This window comes from Mauremys mutica, chromosome 20 (genome assembly GCF_020497125.1).
Source record: "Mauremys mutica isolate MM-2020 ecotype Southern chromosome 20, ASM2049712v1, whole genome shotgun sequence".
NCBI classification, from domain to species: domain Eukaryota; kingdom Metazoa; phylum Chordata; order Testudines; family Geoemydidae; genus Mauremys; species Mauremys mutica.
Window position 1 is genome coordinate 4,277,247 of NC_059091.1, and position 19,226 is coordinate 4,296,472.

The following is a 19,226-nucleotide window of genomic DNA, read 5'->3' on the forward strand; positions in this document are numbered from 1 at the left end:
TTCAAGGCCCTGCTCTGGCAGCTTCACTGGGTGACTATGGGCATGTCACTTCGTGTCTTTGTGCCTCAGTTTCCCTTCTGTGCAACAATGGGGCCAGAGAAGGGTTAAACCCTAGACAGGTCGATCCAGCCCATTGTCCCTGGGAACGCTGTGAGGTCTCGACGTCATGACATCGTTCTCCTACGTCAGACGTGCTATGACATCACCAGAGGCGGCACCCGAAGGTGAGGGCGAAGGCGTGTGCGAGGTCAGAAATGGTGTGTGTGTCACGCGTGATGTGGGGTGCAATACGGTGACGTCGTGGCTTTCCGTTGGGCTGCCCCGCCCCCCCGTGATGAAGCTCCCATGATGTCATGGTGTGTGCTGGTGACGTCACAGCGTGGTGCTGTGACGTTCCCACTGCCATTTTGCATGAGGTAATGAGGTGTGTGTGTGAAATGAGATTAATGGGGGGGGTCTGCCCCGTTCCCATGGTAACCCTAGTAACCATGGCCATCCTAGCCCCGTTTCCTGGTGACCATAGCAACCTGGCCAGGACCCCTCTCCTTGGTAACCACCAGCCTAGCGGCCGTTTCACGACACTTCCGCGCTGCGCCGCGGTGCATTGTGGGGCTCGTAGTCCCGCCGCGGCCGGCGGGCGCGGGCGGCGCCGGGGAGCGAGGGCGGCGGGACTACAGGCCCCAGGCGCCCCGGCCCGGCCCGGCGGACCGGTTGCATCAGCGGGCGGCGGGGAGTGTGGCCGGGCGAGGATGCGGCTCTACCTGAGCGAGGGCAGCGCCCAGGGCCTCAAGGTGCTGGCGGCGGCCGGGGCCAGCGGGGCCCGCGTGCGGCTGGAGCGGGTCCCCCCGGACGGTGAGTGGGGTGGGGCCCGCCCCCGCCCCCGCCCCGCCCCGCGCTCGCCCCCCCAACCTCCTCCTGCCCCTCCCTCGCCCCCCACCCCGGCCCCTCTGCCTCCTCCCTGGCCCCCCCGTGCCACCCTCCCAACTCCCTCCTGCTCCTCGGCCCCGGCCCAGCGCCCCCAGCACCCCCCCGGCCTCGTTCCCGGCCCCCCCCTACCCTCTCCCAACCCCGTGCCCGCCCCTCGCCCCCCCAGCGCCCCCTCCCAACTCCCTCCTGCTCCCACCGTGCCCCCCAGCCTCCTCCCTGGCCCCCCCGTGCCACCCTCCCACCTCCCTTCTGTCCCTCGGCTCCCCCTTGCCTCCCGGCCCCCCCAACCTCCTCCTGCCCCTCCCGACCCCCAGCGCCCCCCACCCCGGCCCCCCAGCCTCCTCCCTGGCCCCCCCGTGCCACCCTCCCAACTCCCTTCTGTCCCTCGCCCCCCCCTTGCCTCCCGGCCCCCCCAACCCCCTCCTGCTCCTCACCCCCCCGCGGCCCCCCAACCTCCCCTTGCCCCTCAGCCCCCCTGATCGCTCCCTTGGCCCCCGAACCCCCTCCTGCCCCTCGACCCCCCCCCAGCGCCCCCCTCCCTACCCCCAGCGCCCCCCACCTTGGACCCCACCTGCCTCCTCCCTGGCCCCCCCCATCCTGCCCCTCGACCCCTGTGCGTTGGCCCCCCCTGCTTGCCCCTTGGCCCCCCAATCCCCTCCTGTCCCTTGCCCCCCCTGCCCCCCTCCTGCCCCTTGCCCGCCCTGGCTCCTCTGCCTGCCCCCCCCCACTCCCCTCCCAAGCCCCACCTGCCTCCTCCCATGGCCCCCCCCCGCACTCCCATCCCAACACCTCCAGTGCCCCCCTCACAACCCCACCTGCCCGCCCCTTGGTGCCCCCCGGACTCCCCTGGGCGGATCCCTGAACCGCCACATGCTTGACCTGCTGTCCTGTGCCTGGGACCCCCCTGGCTCAGCACCACCCCCCAGTGCCCCCCAACCCCTATCTGCCCTAGTGTCCTGCCTCCCAATTCCCCTTCCCCTCCAACCCCAGTCTTCTAGTGCTCCACTTCTCTGGTGGTCCTCCCCCCCGGGACACCCCCCTCTTCCAGCCCGGGACACCCCCCTCTTCCAGCCCGGGCTCCCCAGGGCTTCTTCCTCCTCTCCCCATGGCCCCCAGGACCCCTCCTGTCCAACCTCCCCATGTTCCCCCCGAGAACTTTGCCTCCCCCTCCCCCAGGATTACTCCTGGCCGTGCCCCTGTGCCCCCCTCCCCATGTCATCCCCCCTTTCTGCCCAGGGCACATCCCCCGTGTCCCCTCAGGAGACCTCTCCACCTGCCCATGGCTCCCTCACAGTGCTCCCCTCCCACCTGGAGCCCCCACAGCTCCTTGCCAGATGTGACCTCCCCCCCACCTGCATCACAGACCATCTTCTGTGACCCCCTTCCCGGTGTCCTCTCGCCGTTCTCAGGGACCCGTCTCTACTGCCCCTTGTTTCCCTAGCCCAGGGGCTCTCAAACTTTTGCACTGGTGACCCCTTTCACACAGCAAGTCTCTGAGTGCGACCCCCCCCCTTATAAATTAAGAAGACGTTTTTGTATATTTAACACCATTATAAATGCTGGAAGCAAAGCGGGGTTTAGGGTGGAGGCTGACAGCTCGCGATCCCCCATGTAATAACCTCGTGACCCCCTGAGGGGTCCCGACCCCCAGTCTGAGAACCCCTGCCCTAGCCCCTTTTTCTCTGGGGTCACCTCCCTCAGGGCCCCCCAATCCTCCCGGTTGTGCCTTAGCTCCCCCAGGGCCCATGCCCCTCAATCCTCCCCTCTCCCTAGGCCCCGGTCTCCTTGGCTCAGGCTCCAGTGCCCTAATGCCACATGCTTTTCCCTCGGCAGGTCGCGTGGTCCCTTTCCTCACCCACCCGCGGGTGCCAGCCCTGCACCTGGACAGCGGCACATTCCTCTTCTCCCCAAATGCCATCTGTCAGTAAGTGTCCCCTGCTGGTTTCTGGGCTGGCGGGTCGCCCCGGCCCCGGGGCGAGGTCGTGCCAGCACTCCCAGAGCACACGCTGTCCCGCTGCTGGGAACGGACCCCGACAGCGGCTCCCCGGTGCCTGCTGCAGTCGGACGAGGAACTTGGCATCTTGCTGTTCTTGGGTCCTGGCCGGTTCTTGGGCAATCAGCGTTCAGGGCCTAGCAATCCTCTGGTTTTGCTGAAGTGTTTCCTGCAGCTTTAGGGGAAGGGTTTCCTGGTGGCAACTGGGGAGTGGGCTCTGGTGCAGAGTTTCTCAAATGCGGCGTCTGGCCACTAGGGGGCCTGAAGAGCTTGGGCGGGGGGGGGGGGGGAGGCGGTTTGCAAAGTATCAACCTCTTCCCCTCCCTCCCTGTTGCTCCGGGATGTGCCCCTGGAGACAGGTGGGGCACAACACTGCAGGAGCAAGGTGAGTTCTCGACCCACCTTGGGCAGGAGGGGGGCAGGCGGGGCTTCTGCTGCCACCCCAGGCCCCCCTTGCATCCCCCCCACCCCCGGCTCCCGCTACCTCCCCCTCTCGCTTTCCCCCCCTTCCAGGGCTTAATCTGTCCTGGGGCTTGCTGAGAAAAGGGATATTAAGCAGGCAAGTCTCACTTTTCCAGCAGACCAGGATTTGGGGGGGTGGACGTGCAAGTTTATTTGTTTCTCCTGATGTTAATTAAGTGTTTTAGGGAAACGTGTCAGTGCGGCCGCCAGCGAGAGTGGGAGGCCACCAAAAAATATGCTAAGTCCCCTGCCTAGTGGTTAGAGCGAAGGGGACGTTGGGACTCCTGGGTCTGTGCCAGTGACGTGCTGTGTGAGTGTGGGGAAGTCAACGCTCCGGTGACGGGCGCTGAGTGGAGTTACCTGGGCTGCCAAATCCCTTGGGCTGGATCTGCCACATGCGTTCAGCCCTCCCCCTCCTTCCTGTCCTGCAGGTACTTCTTCCTCTTAGCTGGAAAGGAGCCCAACGATCTCACCAATCAGTGGCTTGAATGGGAAGCAACGGAGCTGCAGGTGGGTCACCCGGAGAAGCGCAACTTGGCAGCAACACGCGTGTCTGACGCACGGGCTGTCCCCGACGCTGCTAAACCTTTGTCTCTGTCCTTAGCCGGCCGTGTCCACAGCCCTGTATTGCCACCTGGTGCAAGGAAAGAAAGGAGGAGAGGTTCTGGGGGCCATCAGGAAAACGTTAACCTACATTGATCAAAGCTTGACCAGCAAAGCCACTCCTTACCTCGCCGGGGTGAGTAATGTATGGCCTGGGGAACCGAGACCCGCTGAGCTGAAGTGCCTTGTCTGTCCCACAGCAAGGGCATGGCCGGGTTGGGAATAGAACCCAGGAGTCCTGGCTTTTGGTCCCCTGATCTTTGGAAGCGCTTAAATCGTTAGCCCGGGGAGCCCCAACTTCACCCCCCAAAGGGCAGCTGGCCAGGTGCTCAAAGTCACGTGAAGGAAGCAGCTTGTAGCTTCTGTCTCTGATGTGGTGAGCTCTGCCCGCGGAGGACGAGTCCCAGCATGCAATGCTAGCGTCTGGCTCGGCGCTGCAGGGACGTACCGCTCTCCTGCAACACACATGGCTGCACAAAGACCCTCGGCGTCCGGCGCCCCGCTGCTCTCGCCCTCACGCGCTCTGCTTCCCTCTAGGAGGCAGAATCGGTAGCCGACATTGTCCTGTGGGCCACCCTGTTCCCTGTGCTGCGGGATGAATCCTGCCTGCCAGGTAAGAGCTGCCGCCGGGGGCCGAGGGTCTGCTCAGGACCGGGCGCCTGCGCCCACCCGGGGTGATGCTTTTCTTGGCCTCTTGGCGCTGACGCCCTTCTCCTCTTTCGAAGACGAGCTGCAGGCTCTGAGGAGCTGGTTCCAGACCATGAACCTCTCGGAGCCCTGCAGAAGCGCCGCGGTGTCCGTGCTGACGCCCAAGGGAGCCCAGGCGTTCAAGGTTTATCTGCAGAAACAGCTAGGGCCCAGCCTGCACTGGGAGAAGCCAGCAGCTAACGAGCCAGAGGTACTGTCCCCCCTTCGCTCCGGCACGGCTGCGCTCGGTGGACCTGGGGACTGAGCCAGGCTGGGGATTCCCACAGTTCTTCAGAGCATGGAAACCCTCTCGAGAGAGAGAAGTGCTGTACGGAGCCTCTCTGGCCCTGTCCGCTCAGCCATGGACCCATGCTGCTGCTGCCGTTCTGTGTTTGGCCCATGGGGATCAGGCTGCAGCCCGACCTGGGAGCGGGTAGGGTGGGGGGTATCCCTGCTGGTCAGAGAAACCCACAGGCCTTTAAACAGCGGCTGTTCTGAGCTCTGGGCCCCGAACCCAAGTGTGTGTCATAAAGCCACCCCCCGGGGACCACTGAACTGAAAGACGACTGGGACCAGCGAGGCTTACGGTGGGTGTGCGGGCGCCTGCTTCGCGGGAGGAGAAGCTCCAAGCCCCCTGCCTGGAGCAGTGCCCGTCCTTCCCCTGGGTGTGGGGACGCTCTCCAGCCCCACACTGGGATGCAGGGCTCCAGCTGGCAGCTTTCTCCGCCAGTGGCGTTGCCTTGAGCGTCTGCGGCCCGAGTGCCAAGCCCAGCTGCTGCCCCGCCCCGCTCACCCGGCGTCCCTCCCTCCCGCTAGGAAGAGGAATTGGCCGAGCGCTCGTTGTCGGAGGAAGAAATCGCAGCCGCTGCGGAAGCCTGGGCCAGAGGCCCGGCAGCCCTGCCCGAACGCTGGCAGCCGCCGAGCCCTGTGTGAGTGCCGTGGGGCGGGGAGAAGGGAGCTGAGCGGGGGGCTGGAGGGCGCGGGACTGGCTGCTGAGCTCACCCGTGGGGGGAGGCGCTGCTGTGTAAGGGGCCGGCTCTGTCGCCCGTGAAAGTTGTCATGGACTTTGCGGGAGAGAAGGCCCTGCACCCTCGGCTTCCTGCGATTCACCGTGGCTCTCAGCCAGCCAGTAACACAGAAGGTTTATTAGCCGACAGGAACACAGTTCAAGACCGGCCTTGCAGGTACAGACAACAGGACCCCCTCAGTCGGGTCCATCTTAGACCTCCTGGCCTCCCCTGGCCCCCCATCTGGGCTCCCCTCCATTTCCCCAGCCAGCTCCAAACTGAAACTCTCCAGCCCCTCCTCTCGCTTGTGTCTCTTTCCTGGGCCAGGAGGCACCTGAACTCTTTGTTCTCCAACACCTTCCGTTGGCACCTTGCAGAGGAGGGGCCGAGGCCATCAGTTGCCAGGAGACAGGGTGTCGGCCATTCTCTGTGCAGACCCCATCGCACTGGTCCCCTAGGGCTCTGCAACAATCCCACACCCCATGACACTCGAGAAATGCATAGGGGAAACTGAGGCACCCACACAGCATTCAGAGAAAACATTAAGAACATTCCCACTTTGTCACAAAAGGCCCTTTGGCTGGCCCATGATCGCTAGGGGAGCGATGGGAGGGGGCCCCTCATCCTGTTCTCTCCCTGGGCAGCGTACCCAGCCCCTGCTGGTTTGGGGGCAAGGCCCAGCCATCTGCCCCCAGCCTGCAGGCCAGGATCCCCCTCCCTGGGGGGCTCATGGCCCTTCTCTCCCCAGGCTGCCCGTGGAGGGCAGAAGGAACGTCCTGATCACCAGCGCCTTGCCCTACGTCAACAACGTGCCCCACCTGGGGAACATCATCGGCTGCGTCCTCAGCGCCGACGTCTTCGCCAGGTACGGCGGCCCGGGGCAGGTCCCGGCGGCTTTGGCCGGGAGCCTCGGCCAGCCCCCAGCGCAGCCCTGCTGGGCTCCCAGAGGAAGGGGAACGCAGGGTCTTCCCAGCTGGAGCAGCCGTGTCCCAGCCTGGAGGAGGGCGAGGGTTGGGCTGGCAGAGGGGGCCCACGCTGCTGTGTAGGCAAGACTGGCACCCATGACCCTGGGTACCGTGGGCACTTGGAGTACCGGGGCGGTAGGTCCACCTGTCCCCTTGGGTCAGTGAGGGAGAAGGGTACCCAAGCACAGAGCTTAGAGGCCACTTCCCAGAGCCTGCCCCGCCCCAGGGGTCCAGCGCAGCAGCCCTCAAACCCCATGGGCCTCTGCAGCCCCCAAGGGCAGCGGGGCTCAAGCCCCCTCCAGGGGATCCCGTCTCCTAAGGCTCCCCCCTCGGCCAGGTACTGCCGTCTGCGGAACTGGAACACGCTGTACGTGTGCGGCACGGACGAGTACGGCACAGCCACAGAGACCAAGGCCCTGGAGGAGGGGCTGACACCGCAGCAGATCTGCGACAAGTACAACGCCATCCACGCCCAGATCTACCGCTGGTTCGACATCTCCTTTGACTACTTTGGCCGGACCACCACGGCCCACCAGACCACGTAGGTGTCGCGCCGGCCGGGGGTGTCACTGGAGCGGGGCCCGGGAGAGTGGGGCTGGACTGGGGAGGGCGCGCGAGCAGCGAGACCCGGGGAGGGAGGCGAAAGCAGAGCTGGGGAACGTGGGACACTCCCCGTGGGGCTGCCATGGCTCCGTCAGGACACCGCAGTTGTCTCCAGGGCCTAGCGCGTTGGGCACTGTTCCCCCTCCAGACCAAGGCACGAGCTGCCCCCCGCGTTCCTTGAGCAGCTGTTACGGTCTGGGGGCGATGGCTGGCGGGCGGCGGGGCCCCATGCGTAGCGCTTGCTGGAGGGGGGCTGTTCTCCCATCATCCCGTGGCATGTCTCAGGATAGCCCAGGACATCTTCCAGCGCCTGCTGGAGCGCGACATGCTGCTGACGGACACCGTGGACCAGCTGCGGTGCGAGCGCTGCCAGCGCTTCTTGGCCGACCGCTTCGTGGAGGGCACCTGCCCCTTCTGCAACTACGAGGAGGCCCGGGGCGACCAGTGCGACAAGTGCGGGAAGCTCATCAATGCGGTGGAGCTCAAGGTACCGCGGTCAGCGGGGGGCAGAGACGCTCTCCCGGGGCCATGCAGGGCTGGCGTGGGGGAGTCGGGCATGGCAGGAGCAGGGCAGTAAGCGCTTGGCCGCTGTCTGTCCCACCCCGGCGTGACACTCCCCAAGGACCCTGGGAAGGCGGCTCTCTGCTTGTGCCCATCGGCCCATGAACCCCGGCCTCATGCGCTGCGGTCTCTGCGTCCCCCCCCCCCCCCAGGTGCTTCACAGGCCGTGTGCTTCCTCCCCCCAGAAACCTCAGTGCAAAGTGTGCAAAGACTCCCCGGTGGTGAAGTCCTCGCAGCATCTCTTCCTGGACCTGCCCAAGGTGAGTGCTGGGAGGGGAGGGGAAGGAGTCCGGAGCAGGGGGTGGAGGAACCCGCCTGCCCCCCAAAATAAAAAAATTCTGCGACAGCGGGTTCTAGCTCCGGCTTGTTTCTCGTCCCCCGGCAGCTGGAGGGGCGCCTGGAGAAGTGGCTGGAGCAGTCGTGGGCCACGGGCGACTGGACGGCCAACTCCCGCTTCATCACCCGCTCCTGGATCCGCGACGGCCTCAAGCCCCGCTGCATCACCCGCGACCTGAAATGGGGGACGCCCGTCCCCCTGGACGGCTTCCGTGACAAGGTGAGCTGGGCTGCGGGCGGATGGGGCTGGAGCATCTCAGCCTGGGACCCCCTGCTGCTCGCTCTGTCACCGGGAGCGTCCTCTGCCCTGGTGCTCGAGCGGGGCGTCTGCCTTGCAGCCGTGGGCCTGCTCTGGGGCGGGCCAGCCTGGGACGTGCTGCCCCTGAGGTACTGCCCTGCTTCGTCCCATGTATGTGCCCTGGGTGAGGGCAGCGAGCTCCGCCTCAGAGACTGACCTGGCCAAAGGCGAGCGAGCCCCTGTGCCCATGTGCCGCTCCGTCCCTGTCCCCCCAGGTGTTCTACGTCTGGTTCGATGCCCCGATCGGCTACCTGTCCATCACGGCCAACTACACAGACCAGTGGGAGAGATGGTGGAAGAACCCGCAGCAGGTGAGGCGCCGTCGAGCCCGGGCCCCTTGGAGGGTTGGGATCTGGCCCCAGCTTGGGGCGGGGGGGAGTCGGGACTCTTGGGTTCTGCTCCGGATCTGCAGCCTGTCCCCTCCCCCCCTCGTGGTGCCATGGCTGGAAAATGCTCTAGGGCGTGGGCGTGTTTTTGCCCAAGGGCCACATCTGGGTAGGGAAATCGTATGGGGGGGCCATGAATGCTCACGAAATTGGGGTTGGGGTGTGGGAGGGGGTGACGGGCTCTGGGGTGGGGTCAGAAATGAGTTCAGGGTGCAGGAGGGGGCTCTGGGCTGGGACCGAGGGTGGGAGGGGGATCAGGGCTGGGGAAGGGAGTTGGGGTGTGGGGAGAGGCTATGGGGTGCAGGCTCCGGGTGGCACTTATCTCAAGCAGCTCCCAGAAGCAGTGGCATGTCCCCTCTCCGGCTCCTACGCAGAGGCGCTGCCAGGCGGCTGTGCGCTGCCCTGTCTGCAGGCACCACCCTCCATCTCCCATTGGCTGTGGTTCCCAGCCAATGGGAGCTGCGTGGGCAGCGTGCAGAGTGGAGCCCCTTGGGTGCCCATATGCGTAGGAGCCGGAGGGGGGGACATGCCACTGCTTCTGGGAGCCGCACGGAGCGGGAAGCCCCGGACCCCACTCCCTGGCGGGAGCTCGAGGCCAGATGAGAACAGCTGGAGGGCCGGCCAGGCCATAGTTTGCCCACCCCTGCTCTAGGAGGCGGGTGGGAGCCCAGCCGGGACTCACTAGGAGTCTGGAATGGGCAGAACTTGCCAGTGAGATGAGACGGGGCAAGGGAGGGGCAGCGCCCACGGTGCCACCCAGCTCCAGGGGGCCTGGGGGCCGGGGGCCAGGCTGGCTCTGAGGATGGGACTGAGCCCCCCCCCCCAGCCGTGCCACTGGGCTCAGCACAGCCAGGAGTGACCCCTCCCCCCCCAGCCGTGCCACTGGGCTCAGCACAGCCAGGACTGACACCACCACCCCCACACACATCTTCAGGTCCAGCTCTACAACTTCATGGCCAAGGACAACGTCCCCTTCCACAGCGTCATCTTCCCCTGCTCGCTGCTCGGTGCCGAGGACAACTACACGCTGGTCAACCACCTCGTCGCCACGGGTACCGTGGGGGGGGGGCCTGGCTGCTCGGGGGCAGGCCAGGGAGGGACTGGGGACAGTGCGGGGGGGGGGGGGGCCGGGCGGGGTTGGTTGCTAGGGGGCAGTGCGGAGGGGCAGAGCAGGGTTGGTTGCTAGGGGGCAGAGCAGGGTTGGTTGCTACGGGGCAGTGCTGGGTGGCCAGGGCGGGATTGGTTGCTAGGGGCAGAGCAGGGTTGGTTGCTAGGGGGCAGTGCTGGGTGTGCCAGGGCAGGGTTGGTTGCTAGGGGGCAGCGCGGGGTTGGTTGCTAGGGGGCAGCGCGGGGTTGGTTGCTAGGGGGCAGCGCGGGGTTGGTTGCTAGGGGGCAGCGCGGGTTGGTTGCTAGGGGGCAGAGCGGGGTTGGTTGCTACGGGGCAGTGCTGGGTGGCCAGGGCGGGGTTGGTTGCTAGGGGGCAGCGCGGGGTTGGTTGCTAGGGGGCAGTGCGGGGTTGGTTGCTACGGGGCAGTGCTGGGTGGCCAGAGTGGGATTGGTTGCTAGCGGCAGAACAGGGTTGGTTGCTAGGGGGCAGTGCTGGGTGTGCCAGGGCGGGTTGGTTGCTAGGGGGCAGTGCGGGGTTGGTTGCTAGGGGGCAGCGCGGGGTTGGTTGCTAGGGGGCAGAGCGGGGTTGGTTGCTACGGGGCAGTGCTGGGTGGCCAGGGCGGGGTTGGTTGCTAGGGGGCAGCGCGGGGTTGGTTGCTAGGGGGCAGCGCGGGGTTGGTTGCTACGGGGCAGTGCTGGGTGGCCAGGGTGGGATTGGTTGCTAGGGGCAGAACAGGGTTGGTTGCTAGGGGGCAGTGCTGGGTGTGCCAGGGCGGGTTGGTTGCTAGGGGGCAGTGCGGGGTGCGCCAGGGCGGGGTTGGTTGCTAGGGGGCAGCGCGGGGTGTGCCAGGGTGGGGTTGGTTGCTAGGGGGCAGTGCGGGGTTGGTTGCTAGGGGGCAGCGCGGGGTGGGCCAGGGAGGAGTTAGGTCACGGGGGCCGCAGGCTATGGGGCAGGCTCGGGGGGATGACGTGCAGACTCCAGTCTCTCGCGCCCTCCCCAGAGTACCTGAACTACGAGGACGGGAAGTTCTCCAAGAGCCGCGGCGTGGGGGTGTTTGGGGACATGGCCCAGGACACGGGGATCCCCGCCGACATCTGGCGCTTCTACCTGCTCTTCCTGCGGCCCGAGGGGCAGGACAGCGCCTTCTCCTGGACCGACCTCCTGCTGAAGAACAACTCCGAGCTGCTCAACAACCTGGGCAACTTCGTCAACAGGTACCGGGTGGGCGGGGGGCGCCGGGCTGCGGGGGCTGGGAGCTGGGGCAGGCTGTGGATGTGGGGGGCTCTGGTGGGAGGAGATGGGCCAGGCTTGGCGTGGGTGGGACTTGGCTCACGCTCTCTCCCCCCTCAGGGCCGGGATGTTCGTCTGTAAGTTCTTCGGTGGGCGCGTCCCCCCCATGGAGCTGGGCGCGGACGACAGGCGGCTGCTGGCTCATGTCACCCTGGAGCTGCGCCAGTACAACCAGCTGCTGGAGAAGGTCCGGTGCGTCCCGGGGGCTGAGGGGCACCGGGGGGCTGGCTCTGGCCGCGCCCTGCCCAGCTGTGGTCAGCGGGGGGAGGGGGCACAGAGTGGCCAGGCCCCAGAGGCCCCGCTGCCCTGTGCTGGTTTGCTCCAGGGGGGTACATGGGGCAGTCCGTGCCCCACTCAGCCAGGGACAGCGAGCTGGTGAGATTCCTTCCCCCCGGCGGGTCTCGCCCGCATGCTCAGGGTCCAGCTGGTCACCGTAAGTGGGGTCGGGGTGGAATCCCCCCCCCCCCCCCCCGGTCATATTGGCCGAGATTTTCGCCTCCCCCTGCAGCAAGGGGCCCGGGCAGATGTGAACTGGCATCAGTGGTGCCTTCTCTGGACCGTGGGCTCTGGAACCCAGGATTGGAGGTCGGGGGCCTGCGAGGTGCAGGGCAGACTAGGGGATCACCCTGCTCCATGCTGGCTGCAGAGTCTGAGTCCGTGTCCCCCCCCCCAGGATCCGGGACGCCCTGCGCTGCATCCTGAGCATTTCTCGCTATGGCAACCAGTACATCCAGGTGAACGAGCCCTGGAAACGGATCAAGGGTCACGACGCTGACAGGTAGGGGGCAGGGCCAGACCCACCTACCAGCTCGCCCCTGGGGAGCAGAGGAACCCCGGGGGGGGGGAAGGATTGGGGCTGCCTGGCTCAGCGAGGTGGGGGAGCTGTTCCACTGGCTTAGCCAAGTCCTAGTGACCAGGTTAATGGGTCAAACTTGCCTCCCCCCACTTGATATGGGATCCCCCCCCCCCCACTACCCCAACCCTGGGCTCCCCCCACAGCTCTGCCCCTCAATCCTGACCCACAGCCCCTGCCAGCCCAGCCTGCCCATGGTGCTGATTCTGGCCTTCAGTTTTGTGGCTGGGAGCCGGGTCGATGCCCCCAAACACTGAGATTGCTGGAGTCGTCGCCCCGCTCTGATGGGGTGGTCCCGTTTTCCAGGACTCGGGCGGGCACGGTGACGGGCGTGGCCGTCAATATCGCTGCCCTGATCTCAGTCATGCTGCAGCCCTACATGCCCTGCATCAGCGCCACCATCCAGCGCCAGCTCTGTGTGCCGCAGGCCTGCAACGTGCTGACGGACACCTTCCTCTGCCTCCTGCCGCCCGGGCACCAGATCGGCACGGTAGGTGCACAGCCTGGGCCTGGCGTGGGGGGTTGGCGGAGTCTGCAGGCGAGGGGGGCGGAGGGAAGGCGGCGGGCAGGCCGGATGTTAACGTCTCCCCCTCCCCTGCCAGGTGAACCCCCTGTTCCAGAAGCTGGAGAACGAGCAGATTGAAGCCCTGCGGAAGCGGTTTGGAGGAGGGCAGGTGAGCCCCAATCCTGACCCCCGTCCCCTGCCTGTGGAATCTGGCACCCTGGGCGTGCTCGTACAGACAGCCATTTCCTGGGGGCTGGGGCAGGCCCCCCTGCTCCTGTGTGACCCACTGCTGGAAGGAGCCCTGCTGTGCAGGAGCTGGCAGGGAGCGGGTGAATCTCTGTCCCCGGGGGAGGGCGGGAAGCCCTCGCTTGCCTTGCCCAGCCGCATGCTTTGTGCTCTTGCTACCTGTCCTCACCTGCTGTCTCCTCTCTCCTTTCCCAGCCTGAAGACTCCACCTTGGAGCTGCAGGTAACGCTGGCCCCACTCTCTGGGGTACGCCTGGGGCTTGGCGGGGGACCGGGGGGGGCCATGAGTGACCTGTCCCTGCCTTTCCCCCCAGTGCCGTGTGGCCCAGCCCTGCGGGAGTTACGCATGCATGGTGCCCTCGCCGATGCCCTGGGGGCACTGCCCCTACCCCCTGCCTGGCTCCACCAGGGGGAACTCCGGGGAGGGAGCTCGGCTAGGCCTGGCGAAGGCCGGCAGAGCCTGCTGTGTTGGGACTCCCTGACGTCCCTTCCCCTCCGCAGGCACAGGCTGCCCGCATGGCCTCGGCCGACGTGACACCCCCTGGGCCTGGGGGAGGCGCTGTGCTGGCAGGGGACCCCCAGAAGGTCAAGGAGCTGGCTGAGGAGGTGGCCAAACAGGTGAGTGGCACCTCTGCTTGTGCTCAGGGCAGGCTGCATTCCTGGCAGGGCGAAGCCCCCCAGGCCCTGCGGTTCAGCTTCTCCCCCGCCTGGGGCCAGAGCCGCTCCGGCTCTGCACGGGGCAGGGAGGGAGCCCGAGCACTGAGCTAACAGCTGCCCTCTGTGCCCAGGCCGACCACGTGCGCCAGCTGAAGGCCAGCAAGGCAGAGAAGGGGCAGATTGACAGCGAGGTTGCCAAGCTGCTGGAGCTGAAGAAGCAGCTGGCGCTGGCCGAGGGGAAGACCCCCGAGCCGCCGGCTCCCAAGGGGAAGAAGAGGAAATAGCTCCCGAGTGGCAGCCCCCCTGGTTCTCCCCCTGCTGGGAGAGCTGCACCTGCCCCCTCCAGCCCCAGAAGAAATACCTGTGAGCAGCCCAGGCTGTGGGGCCTGGCCCTGCCTCCCCTTTGGGCCCCTCCTGCAGCAACTGCGCCGAGTGCAAGGGGCCCCCGCCCCGCCTCCCGCCGTTCCCAGCCCACACAAGGACCCGCAGAGCCGCTCGGGCAGACGGGCTGTAATGGGGGACCGTGCGGGGCCGTACAATAAAGGGTTTGCTAGACATGCTGTGATGCTTGTTACAACAGCCCCTGCCGCAGCTGCAGGACTCACCGGCCCTCGTTAAATAGCAGTTCGTCAGGGGCAGGGTTGTGCCAGCTGGCCAGCGAGAACGTGGCCGAGTGCCCGTGAGCCCCAAGCACCCCGCTGGCACAACCAGGAGTGGGAGCTCCCGCCCGCAGCACCCGTAGGGCCCCCCGGGGCTGTGCTCTGAGTCAGTCTGCCCAGGGCAGCCACTGGTCCGTTCAGCCTCAGGTCCAGCCCCGGCTCTGCACAGGTGTCTTGTGGCAAGTGGGCCACACCCCACCGGGGCCCAGCTGCCCCCCGTGAGTCCAGCAGGCACAGGACACTGCAGCCCCTTGGGCTCAGTTCAGCCCTACACCTTCTGCAGGTTCACCATGCGTTCGATCAGCGCCGCCCTGGTGGCCTCCACCTCCGCGCTCAGCCGCTCAATCTCCTGCTTGAGCCGCTCGTTCTCGGCCGCCAGCTCTGTCACCCTCCTCTCGTTCTGCTCCTTCTCCCCGCTCCGCTTCTTGCCCTGCCCCTGGGGCTGGCTGCTTCTCTTCCTCTTCACGCCGCGGGCCGGGCCGGCCCCCTCCTCGTCCTCCGTGCAGGTCTGAGCCGGGGAGCTCTGGCTGGAGTCGGATTCAGGGAGCCCCGGCAGCTCCTCGGCCGTTCCGCTCAGCAGCTCCAGCAGCTCGGCCGTCAAGCTGGCATCCAGCTCGCAGCTCTCGGGGGCATCGCCTGTCGGCTCCGCCAAGGGGGCTGGGCAGTCCAAGCCCCATAGCAGCGCCGTGGCATCAAGTGTGACAAGGTCCTTCTGGAGAAGAGAGAGAGAGTCAGTGGGGCCAAGGGGCAAGCCAGGCTAGTGGGCCCCCCTGCCTGCCCCTTACTCACCTGTTCCGCTCCCCCGGGGGGCAGGGATGTCCCCCCATTCTCATCTGAGGACAGCACCTCCTGCAGGTCCTCGTACCAGGCCTCCAGCTCCCAGCTGGGCAGGGAGGTGGGCACCGGCTCGGCTGCCATCGTCAGGTCTGGGCCAGGCAGTCTCCCTGGCGAAAGAGGGAGAAAACCGTTAGCAGCAGGCCCAAAACCGGGCCCAGGGGGCACCATCCAAAGCTCCCCTCGGCAACCCTACAATAAAACAAAGCAGCAGCTGCGGGAAGAGCCGAAAGGGGCCCCGGGAGAGGCTCTAAGGACAACACCACGTCCCGCAGTCATGCTGGGGGGCCAGCGGCTTCAGCCCAGGGGAGAGAGCAGCATGTCTCAGCCTGATGCCCTGGCTGGAGCAGCGCTGCCCCCCCGGGGCGTGTCCACAGCCTGGCCGAGTGGGGCAGGCCGGCTCTCTCCAGCACAGCGAGCAGGAAAGCTGCCTTTCACCGCTGCAGAGGGAACTCGGGGGCCGGGACCTGGCCCCATGGGACCCCCATCTCAGCTGCATCCCACCCTAACACGTACCGACCAGCCCCAGGCCTCACCTGCTCTCACGTGTGGTGATGTATGAAGATGCACTTTCGTCTAGAAGACTGGGGGAAAAGCAAAGATGGAATCAGACAAGGCAGCAGTTTGGCAAATCCCCCCCTGGGCCCCATGAGGCCAGAACCAGGCAGCACTAGCAGGGATGGAAAGGAAGGTGCGAGCCAAAAATCTACAGGGAACTGCTGCTTGTCCTTCCCTCCAGCCTGGTGTGACCCCCAGGACCCCTCCCCGCTGGGAACTGCTGCCTGCTCCAGCCTAGGGTGACCCCAGGACCCCTCCCCGCCGGGAACTGCTGCCTGCTCCAGCCTAGGGTGACCCCAGGACCCCTCCCCGCTGGGAACTGCTGCCTGCTCCAGCCCAGGGTGACCCCAGGACCCCTCCCCGCTGGGAACTGCTGCCTGCTCCAGCCTAGGGTGACCCCAGGACCCCTCCCCGCTGGGAACTGCTGCCTGCTCCAGCCCAGGGTGACCCCCCAGGACCCCTCCCCGCTGGGAACTGCTGCCTGCTCCAGCCTAGGGTGACCCCAGGACCCCTCCTCGCTGGGAACTGCTGCCTGCTCCAGCCCAGGGTGACCCCAGGACCCCTCCCCACCGGGAACTGCTGCCTGCTCCAGCCCAGGGTGACCCCAGGACCCCTCCTCGCTGGGAACTGCTGCCTGCTCCAGCCCAGGGTGACCCCAGGACCCCTCCCCGCCGGGAACTGCTGCCTGCTCCAGCCCAGGGTGACCCCCCAGGACCCCTCCCCGCCAGGAACTGCTGCCTGCTCCAGCCCAGGGTGACCCCAGGACCCCTCCCCGCTGGGAACTGCTGCCTGCTCCAGCCCAGGGTGACCCCAGGACCCCTCCCCGCTGCCTGCTCCAGCCCAGGGTGACCCCCCAGGACCCCTCCCCGCCAGGAACTGCTGCCTGCTCCAGCCCAGGGTGACCCCAGGACCCCTCCCGCTGGGAACTGCTGCCTGCTCCAGCCCAGGGTGACCCCAGGACCCCTCCCCGCTGGGAACTGCTGCCTGCTCCAGCCCAGGGTGACCCCAGGACCCCTCCCCGCTGCCTGATCCAGCCCAGGGTGACCCCCCAGGACCCCTCCCCGCCGGGAACTGCTGGCTGCTCCAGCCCAGGGTGACCCCAGGACCCCTCCCCGCCGGGAACTGCTGCCTGCTCCAGCCCAGGGTGACCCCAGGACCCCTCCCCGCCGGGAACTGCTGCCTGCTCCAGCCACTGGCTATTTTTAGCCTATGATGTTCAGGAACTTCCAAGCAATGAGCCAAGCTGCCCGTGTGCCTCACTGTGGCCCTCTCCCAGCCGGCTGCTTCCACCCTGCTGCTGGGGAAAGAGCCAGGATCTCCTCCCAAGTGCAGCCATCAGAGGCAGTGCTGCTGAAAGCCACCCTGAGCCTGGGCTTTGCAGCTGGGATCAAGAGCCAAGAGGAACTGGGTTCTCTTGCTGATAGAGCAAAGCTCTGCAGCCTCGGGCCGAGCTGGTCTGGGAGCCTGGGGAGAGGAGCTGCCTCCTCTAACACTGCCCTCGCCCCCATGGTATCTCAGCCTCTTAGTTGTTGTGGGGCAAGTGCCCCTGGGGGGGTTCCCTGGCCAGTTAAGGCAGCATTTCAGAGCAGTGCTTCCCCGGTAACCCCCAGAGACACTCCAAGGGCTTTCGTCAGCCATCCCGCGCTGCGCTTCTGGGGCAACTGATGCAAGAAGGCGGCTGAGGAAGGGGTCCAGAACCACCTTGGGGCCTGGCTGCATGGAGCCACCACCAAGGTCCCAGAGGAATTGGAGCAGAGGCTGGGTGGTCCAGGCAGGAGCACCTAGCCTCTCAGTAGCACTAGGGAAGGAAGTTGTGTTCCCCTCGCACCCGTTACCCTGCAGGGCTGCAAACGGCCAAGGATCTCCTGGAGCAGGAGGGACTGGGCTCCCCAGGCCAGCACTCGAGCCCTCAGCCCCACTGCTCATCCCAGCCAAGTCTAACGTGCCCCCCACCCTGGCCTCTAAGTGCCACGGCAGGGTCACAGGGAATTCACAGCGGGAGTCTGGAACTTGTATCAGTTCCCCAGATGCCAGCAGCCACCCCGCTCCCTGCATTTCAACTGGCGTGGGGCAGGGGCCTGCCCCCCCCGGTGCACCATGGTAAGGACACTGACTGCAGAGGTCAGGCAGAGAAGGGCTGAGCTCATGCAAGGTCAGAGCTAGGAATAGAACCCAGGAGTCCTGGCTCAGGCAGTTTCCTCCCTCCCCTCACTGGGACAGAACCCGAGTAGCCCAGACACCTAGTCCCCTGGTGGTACTCCCCTCCCAGAGATGGATAGAACCCAGGAGTCCGGGCTCCCAGCCCCCCCACCCAGGAGTCTGGGCTCCCAGCTCCCCTCATATAGAACCCAGGAGTGCGGGCTCCCTGCCACCCTCCCCCCCGTATAGAACCCAGGAGTGCGGGCTCCCCACATGTAGAACCCCTAGGCCCCCTGCCCCTCCCCCCCACATAGAACCCAGGAGTCCGGGCTGCCACTCTAGCCCTGCCCACACGGCGCCTGGCCAATGGGCTGGTGATAAGGCCCCAGGGGCTCGCCCCCCCCCCGCACCTTCCTGCGCGGCCCCTGCTCCCCCTGGCCCCGGCTCCCGCGCTGCTTCCGGCTCATCCTCGCCCGCATCTTCTCCCTGCTGCTGCCGGTCTGGAACCGCCGCCTCGGCCGCCGCGCGCCCTTTAAAAAGCCCGCATGACGCAACCCTTGCACCAGCTCTGGCCAATTGGCGGTGCCCCCTTGATGACGTAGCCTTCGCCGCCGGCCAATCGGCCTGGCGGGACCCGCCCCCTGACGGTGACAGCGCGAGCACCCGCCGCGTCGCACCCGGAAGTGGCTCCCGCTGGGTCACGAGTCTTAAAGGGTGAGTCACGCGGCGGGTGATGCAACGTCTGGCAACGGGGGCCCGGGCGCGCGGCGCGCCGCTCCGAGAGCCGGCGTGACGTCACGCCCCGCCCGCTAGCCCCTTAAAGGGCCAGACCCAGGGGGGGAGGCAGGGCCAGCTCCCGCCCCCAGCCCCCCTCCAGGGACCCCCAGGGTAACCCCCCGGCAGCCCCCCAGACCAGGGACCCCTCTGGGGCCACGTCCCCCCTCCCGGGCCCAGCCCCCCAAGAACCCCCCATCCCAGGGACCCCCCTAGGGTAACCCCCCGGCAGCCCCCCTGGCCAGCTCCCCCCGACCAGGGACCCCCCCAGGGTAACACCCCCTCTCAGGGCCAGCCCCCGCCAAACCCCCATCCAGAGACCCCCTAGGGTAACCCCCCGGCAGCCCCCCTGGCCAGCTCCCCCAGACCAGGGACCCCCCTGGGGCCATGTCCCCCCTCCCGGGCCCAGCCCCCCCCCCCAAAACAACCTCCCAGGGACGCCCCTGGGACAACACTCCCTTTCCAGGGCCTCCCTGCCGGCCAGAGAGCCCCACTGAGGCTCCCCCCCACGCCAAAGATCCCCCAAGACAAAGGCCTGTAGCCCCTGAGGAGGGGCAGACAAGGATCCTCCAGGCCAGAGGCCCCCAGGGAAAGGGTCCCCAGATCTGTGGGACCTCAAGGGAGCCCTGGGGCAAGGACTCCAGCAGGAACATCCCAGGGAGGGGGTCAAAGACCTCCCCGGCCAATGTCAGGGACCCCCAACACCAGGGGAGCCCTGGGGGGAGGTGCTGGGGGCAGTCTGAGCACGTCCCAGGGGAGCTAGGAGGGCTGAGCCC

At 67.0% G+C, this 19,226-nt stretch overlaps 2 protein-coding genes across 5 annotated transcripts; one reads left to right on the forward strand and one right to left on the reverse strand.

Moving 5' to 3' along the window:
* Positions 1–40: 40 nt before the first annotated feature.
* MARS1 (methionyl-tRNA synthetase 1) lies at positions 41–14,041 on the forward strand. 4 transcript variants are annotated; one of them, XM_044994982.1, is made up of 22 exons: positions 41–224; positions 2,761–2,851; positions 3,814–3,892; positions 3,987–4,121; positions 4,523–4,598; positions 4,711–4,883; positions 5,489–5,601; positions 6,428–6,544; positions 6,982–7,185; positions 7,533–7,734; positions 7,994–8,068; positions 8,194–8,364; positions 8,658–8,753; positions 9,763–9,880; positions 10,937–11,150; positions 11,287–11,418; positions 11,900–12,004; positions 12,386–12,569; positions 12,682–12,753; positions 13,026–13,052; positions 13,331–13,447; positions 13,618–14,041. In XM_044994982.1, exons 1-22 carry the CDS (start codon positions 167–169, stop codon positions 13,768–13,770), a joined length of 2,712 nt encoding a protein of 903 aa, XP_044850917.1. In that variant the 5' UTR covers positions 41–166; the 3' UTR covers positions 13,771–14,041. The 4 variants fall into 4 exon arrangements, with proteins under 4 accessions (XP_044850917.1, XP_044850915.1, XP_044850914.1 ...); XM_044994980.1 differs by lacking the exon at positions 41–224 and adding an exon at positions 373–852 and having other exon boundaries at positions 6,428–6,539; positions 6,977–7,185; XM_044994979.1 differs by lacking the exon at positions 41–224 and adding an exon at positions 382–852.
* A 154-nt stretch (positions 14,042–14,195) lies between these two features.
* Positions 14,196–18,207, reverse strand: DDIT3 (DNA damage inducible transcript 3). Its single transcript, XM_044994994.1, has 4 exons — positions 18,087–18,207; positions 15,516–15,563; positions 14,935–15,089; positions 14,196–14,857 (listed from the first exon to the last, which is right to left on the reverse strand). The coding sequence occupies exons 3-4, from the start codon at positions 15,061–15,063 to the stop codon at positions 14,414–14,416; spliced, it is 573 nt and encodes a 190-aa protein (XP_044850929.1). The 5' UTR covers positions 15,064–15,089; positions 15,516–15,563; positions 18,087–18,207; the 3' UTR covers positions 14,196–14,413.
* Positions 18,208–19,226: the final 1,019 nt, after the last annotated feature.

Coding starts and splice junctions, on each gene's coding strand:
- MARS1 (XM_044994980.1), top strand. CDS start 420: ATGAGGTGTGTGTGTGAAATGAGATTAATGGGGGGGGTCTGCCCCGTT. Junction 4,122..4,522: donor CCACTCCTTACCTCGCCGGG/GTGAGTAATGTA, acceptor GCTTCCCTCTAG/GAGGCAGAATCGGTAGCCGA. Junction 5,602..6,427: donor TGGCAGCCGCCGAGCCCTGT/GTGAGTGCCGTG, acceptor TTCTCTCCCCAG/GCTGCCCGTGGAGGGCAGAA.
- DDIT3 (XM_044994994.1), bottom strand. CDS start 15,063: ATGGCAGCCGAGCCGGTGCCCACCTCCCTGCCCAGCTGGGAGCTGGAG. Junction 14,858..14,934: donor CCCCCGGGGGAGCGGAACAG/GTGAGTAAGGGG, acceptor TCTCTTCTCCAG/AAGGACCTTGTCACACTTGA.